The sequence below is a fragment of the Rhagoletis pomonella genome, unplaced genomic scaffold (genome assembly GCF_013731165.1).
Source record: "Rhagoletis pomonella isolate Grant_MI unplaced genomic scaffold, Rhpom_1.0 Rhpom_scaffold_00005, whole genome shotgun sequence".
In the NCBI taxonomy this organism is placed as follows: domain Eukaryota; kingdom Metazoa; phylum Arthropoda; class Insecta; order Diptera; family Tephritidae; genus Rhagoletis; species Rhagoletis pomonella.
In genome coordinates, this window is record NW_023458559.1 from 50,873,507 (window position 1) to 50,879,716 (window position 6,210).

The 6,210-nt window shown below is 41.2% G+C and overlaps 2 protein-coding genes across 3 annotated transcripts in view; one reads left to right on the forward strand and one right to left on the reverse strand.

The window, feature by feature from the left end:
- LOC118739158 overlaps positions 1-6,210 on the reverse strand; it is a 51,959-nt gene that overhangs the window by 12,507 nt on the left and 33,242 nt on the right. The window lies entirely within an intron of this gene.
- On the forward strand, positions 158-5,859 carry LOC118739159 (actin cytoskeleton-regulatory complex protein PAN1). The gene is made up of 5 exons (XM_036470342.1): positions 158-425; positions 1,036-1,625; positions 1,816-3,682; positions 4,349-4,749; positions 4,802-5,859. Exons 2-5 carry the CDS (start codon positions 1,542-1,544, stop codon positions 5,513-5,515), a joined length of 3,066 nt encoding a protein of 1,021 aa, XP_036326235.1. The 5' UTR covers positions 158-425; positions 1,036-1,541; the 3' UTR covers positions 5,516-5,859.

Below are 6,210 nucleotides of genomic sequence, written 5' to 3' on the forward strand. Positions count from 1 at the left end.
TATGCACTTCCAACGAATTGTCGAACTTTAGAAAATAGTAAAAAAAAATTACTTCGTCGCACAGATACAGCATTTAGTCGTGTCGTTCAAAATTGAGTCATTCAATGTGTTTTTCAGTTCGGTTACCTGCGTGCTTTTAATTGCTCTGTGCTTTGTGCTCTATTTAAAGGATTACATAGTTTCAACCAATCAACAACCAAGTGGTGGTTCAACTGTGAAAACGCCAAGAACAACAGTAACAGTTACCGGCGAAACAGTATTTGCGTCTGGAAATAAACGAAATTTTAGCAAAAATATTAATAATTATAATAATCCAAGTGCAACTGCAACGGAAGCACAGCGAAAGCGACAACACAGCCCAGAAGAGGAATCGGCAGAAACCAACGGTGTTGTTTGTGGAACGCAGTTTGATATTGATGAAAACAGTAAGTTATTATTGGACTCAATATATACTTAGTTTTGGTATTGCTATGAAATATATTTTACTGGTGTAAAAAGTATTTTATTTTTTTATTGGTAAATTTAGAACATTTCAATCGTAAATTTTATGCCTTTTTACCTACTTTACGTACTGTATGTGCCTTTGAAAGCGAGTAGCGCTAGCGCACATCTAAAAATAGTATCTAAATTTAGTTTTCCGTAATATTTGTTCGCTTTAGATACATTTTTCTATGTACGTTGTGTTTCTTAAGAGAAATGAAAATTGGTTGTACATGTGGTTCTATACCGTTTTGATAAACTTTTTCTTAAATTTTTAAATCAAGAAATAAATTTTGTTGATTTTTAAGTACGTAGACATAAATTATTTATGTATCAAATTGTTTTGTTTTCATCAGCCAGCATTACACCATACATATCCTCCGCATTTCTTATGATTCATTTCCAAAACACGATCTATATTCTAAAAATAAACAGTTACGTATAATTACGTTATTTTTTAAATTATAGCTTAAAAATATATATTTTGCACCAGATTATGTATGATTATGTTTTTATTATTTTGTAATAACCCGTCACTTTTTCACTATTTTCTAGCACTGAATTTTTCGCAAGTATTTAACACACCAATTAGCGCTAAGACTGGTTCAAAATCTTCTATATCCCCTTCAAAAGAAGACAGCATTGCTGAAAGGAAGAAATTTCCCGAAATACAAAGGCAACTAAACGAATCTTTCGCCACTGTAAAATCGACGCCTACAGCGTCTAGTCCACTCTTAAAATTTACTAAAGCCAATAATAACCCCTTGCTGCCAGTAAATCTCTTGAACTTGGCCGCCAGTCTAACAACAACACAAATACCCGTCACACCAACAATATCAACCGCGGGCGCTGCAAATTCAACGCAAACTACTTTTGGTGGTGGTGGTGTGAATGTTGAATCTATTTTATTGCAACGTTTACAGTTAATAAAACACTTTTTGAACTTGACCGCGCCAGCGGTTAGTGGCCTTAATCAACGATTACAAAGGCAAAACGAGGAGGTTTCGGCAACTGCAAGAGCATCCTGCTTAGCTACACAGCGAGGCTTACCGAAGGCATTAATGGTATATGAAAATAGACCCGGAAGCATGGAACGTGAAGTTGTGGTAAATTCAGCGAGTTTGGAAGATGTCGCTCTGAGTGAGGTTTGTACAAAAGCTGGGCCCGAATCGCGGCATTCGATAGCAAGTGTGCTTCGCTTGTTTAAATTGTATTGTGGAGAAAACAGCTGCCATTTTGTTTCAGTCGATTTGAAACGAGTAATCACTCCATCACGAATGCCGCGATTCGGGCCCTGATTTGTATAAATATTTATTTAACTTCTTTTTTTTTTAGTTGAGCGACAATCGCGCGCAGTCAATCCAATCGTTGAATAGCGTAGAGACGCCCACTCCCGATACCACGCCCAGCTTCGATGAACTGCAACAGCGTTTGGAGACCTCAAATCGCAATATACAAAACATGCAAGAGCAGCAACAACAACTATTGCGTTTGCAGAATGCCGCTAAGCAACATTTGAGTGAAATGGAGCATCTACGTCAACAGGCAGGCACTTTAAGTTTTGGCGCAAATCAAGCAAACGCTTCGAACAATGGCGATAGTGCACCCGAATACGAGTCCATAGATCAGGTGCATTCAGATATGGCAACATTGGTTGGTCGCATGAAGAATCTCACCACGTTCATACAAAATCAAAATGAATTAAGCAATTTGCTCGGAGATGACGGTCCTGAAATACTTGCTGAACAAGAAGCGCTTCAGCGCAAGCTAGAATCCTTGCGCGCACAACGTGATGATATGCGTACATTGGTTGGTGAATTGCAGGAAATCAATCGTACTGCCGAGCGCAGAGTTGGTGCTGATTCGAAAGAGAATGCACAAATAGCTGATAACCAACAGACGACTACGGGAGCAGTTCTGGCACAAGCACGCGAAGAATCACCACCAGCAAATGCAGCACGTGTTGTTCCAGTAGCCTACACACGCAACGTGCCCATACAACTAACGAATGGCAGCATGCCCCATCCAATTGGAAATGTAACCGCTGACGAAGATAATGACGATCCTGCAGAGAAAGCTGCCACCGCTGTGCTTATACAACAGAAAGTTGCCGACATAGAAACAATGCGCAAGCAGCTACAACGTCTTAAGGACATGATGGAGACTGTTAATATGATCGAAGCGCGCACATCGCGTGACGTAAACGACATTGGCCGAACACCACCGCGTGAAATGCGCTCACAGTCGCGTACGACTGGTTCTTCTGGCGCTTCGTTTGATCGCGAATACACGCCTGTTTCGGTGGTACCCGCACATCACTCTAGTGGCGCTGAGGGTGCTGATGACGATTCGTATCTTACACGTAAAATGCGTATGATCAACGATGTCACGTCGGATTTACGTGCACAGGCTGAAAGCTTGCAGGCCGAGCGCGATCGCATTAAAGCGTTGAAAGAAGAAATTGTGCTGCGTAAACAGCAAGCCGCTGCTGCAGCACAGCTTGGCGAAGACGCATTGAAACGTAGCAGCCTCACACCTACACCTACGCCACGAAGTCGCAAGCAACGCGAACTAGACACTCCGTCTCCACCGCCACTGACTAAGACCGAAAATGAACGCGATCAACTCAAAATGGAATACGAGACAAAGAAAAGAGAATTCGAACTGCTTTGCCAACGTCTGCAGCAAGATGATACCGCCACACAGTCGCAGCCCACCAGCAGCAGCAATAATGCTCCGCTACACCGCGATACCGTCTCCGAGGCTGATGACGAAGCGGATGGCGATGAAGAGTTGATTGATTCGGATTTCGCCACTACAAATACCGCGACCGCAGCACGCCAATATTTCACAGCACCACAACAACAATCAACACCGGCGCAGCAGCATCGCGCTGCAGTAAAAGCTGCTGTAACTGCACATACCCAGGCAACTGGTGTGGCTTCGGCAAAAGTAAATGCACAGCATCGTCAAAGCCAAGGCCAGCGCTTGCCAATAGGAGCGTTGGGGAAGGAAGATAGTTTCGAAATGAATCAAACGTCTTCGACAGGAGTTGAGCGTCGTCATTCTACGCTAGCTAATGCAACTAATATCACACAGGATGGCGCTTCACTTGAGGCTGGCAGCGTACAATCCGGCAGTTCGCAATCTGCATTCTCAATGCCACCACCAATGCCGGCCATGGGACCATGTAGCAGTTGGCGTAAGTTCAAAATTATAACGAATTGATAACTGCTGAGGGAAAATTAGAATTTTTCTGTGAATTAGAATTTCCATTCACAATATTGTTAACTAGAAAAAAATCGTCTTGTCGAGCGGCGTCTTAAAAGTAATTTTGCCTGGGACAACTACGCAGGTATAATGAAAAAAGAATTTCTACTTTTCCCCCGGAAATGCAAATTTACTATCTAATAGCTCGAGAGTGTTTGCCAACAAGGTCTTTAAAATTAAAAACACTTAGCTCCACATATCACCAATAATGTTTGCATAAATATCTTTTTAGTCCTTATATAGAATAAAAAAATTTTCATATATTTTTGTTGTGGCGCTATCTACCGAGTCTACGTTTAGCTAAAACTAATAATTCTCAAATAGCGCATTCAAATTCTCAGTACGAACGAATCTCAATAACGTCTCAAATACCAGACTCAAGCGCCAGCTACTGGTTTTTGTATATCTATTTCCTAATATAAATATGTATGTATGTACTTTAGAAGTTTCTCGACTCCACCCAGCGATGGAGTATGCGCCGAGAACGCAAAAAAAAACTTCATCGCAATGGATGAAAGGCTTAGGAGATCATAAATTAGTTTTCAGCTATGAGAAATAAGAAAGAAGCAATTTCAATTTATCAATTTTCAAATATTAGCGCCGATGCCACCGATGCCCAACACTTGGAACCCACAACTTTATTACGGTTCTGGTGCTACAGCGCCGCCACAGCACCCAAATGCATCCCAACCGAACTCGGCAACCACAACTCAAAGCGTAGGTGCACCATTCACGCCTGTTGGCTTGCTTCCACCATCTACAGTCAATAGTGAATGCATTTGCAGTGCAGCAAATAGTGCCACTACCGCACAGATTGTTACCGGACCGACACCAACTTCAAGTTCCACAAATACTGCTGCGCAATTGGCCACCGATCCAGTGTTGCTGCAGCAGTTTGTACAAACTCAACAAATGCTTATAAATTCTGTGTGCCAATGTAATCAGATGTTGTGGCACCAACAGCGAGAAATTGATGCCCTGAACAACACGATACATGTGGTAAGTAGTTATATCAATTTCGCTTGAAAAATAATTAATCAATCCTTCACAGCTTCAAGATCGTTTACTGGCCTTGACCAGTGGTGTCAACGCTGTACCGCTCGCTGCTGATATGCCCTACACCATACGCGCCGAATCGGTGCCACCGCCCAGCCTAACTGCTGGCACCTTGCCCAACAATCTCTACTTGAGTAACTCGAATCGTGCACAATCCGAGCAGCCGGCTCTCTTCTTGCCCGGTATGGCAACAGCCGCGCGCAATAGCGCTTTTTCCAACTATCAACATCATCAGCAACAATATCAACAGCGTCAACAACGTGGACTCATCGCTAGCGCAGCTGGTGGCGTCACTGCCTCCAATAGCTACAATTTTAGCAGTGAGTCACAGCAACACAGCAACATTGCATCGGCAACCAGCGCCAACGCCGGCCTCTATAACACATTAAATAACGCCGCACCACCCCCACCACCGCCCAATCAAGCAGCACATACGCATTACAACAACGAAGTGCCACAATCGCCACCATTACAGGGGAATGCCGCCGGACCAGGACCGATTTTTATGCATCATCACAACAATGCCATACATCAGAATAATGCCAATTTGCGTACACAAAACCATTATGCCAACAATTTGCATCAACAGCAGCAACAACAACAACAGCATGGACATAGTAACATCAATATTGGCGGCGGTAATACGCTGAATAATCAAGTGCCACCTGGCAATCGCGCTAATAATTATTGGGACAATTTTCGAAGGTAATTTCCATTCATTCAATTAGAAAGAATGTGAACAAATGTCTTTATACTACAATTGTTGACTATCGCTGAGTATGTAATACTGGTATGTGGTGCAATTCTCTAAATACTTACATATTTCTCTTTCAACTTGGGTACTATCAATAGACATTTGCGCATGTATGTACATGGATACATATGTATGTACCTAGGCTTGTACAATTATTCAATATCAAATCGTTTATTTTTTATTATTTATCATACCATATAAATTTCCATAAATTAGCTTTTAAAGAACATCTCAATGAGCACTATGGGCGTTTCCACATTTCCTCTCCTCAGAAAATATATCTTTACGCACTATTACAAGAAAAAAAGGGTTTTTACATTCTAGCACTTATTCGTTGTTTGATTAGTTCTAAACACAAGTTATATATTTTGTTATTACTCATTTTAATTGTATAAAAATTAGTTCATTATTATCTATCAATTATTCAATAAAAAATAGTGTGCAGCACATTGGAACACATTTATATTTCATTTTCGTATTGAAAACAAAGAAAAAATACCTGACGGTGTGGTAAGTTTGCTTGCACAATTGAGGTTGAAGTCGCTTAATATTTTGCAATAACTTCGTTATTATTAACTAACATCATACCACCTTTGCAGTATGTAAAATGTAAATATTTGCTTTTATCGTTTTAAGTTAATACATTTTTC

Coding starts and splice junctions, on each gene's coding strand:
- LOC118739159 (XM_036470342.1), top strand. CDS start 1,542: ATGGTATATGAAAATAGACCCGGAAGCATGGAACGTGAAGTTGTGGTA. Junction 3,683..4,348: donor GGGACCATGTAGCAGTTGGC/GTAAGTTCAAAA, acceptor TTCAAATATTAG/CGCCGATGCCACCGATGCCC. Junction 4,750..4,801: donor TGAACAACACGATACATGTG/GTAAGTAGTTAT, acceptor AATCCTTCACAG/CTTCAAGATCGTTTACTGGC.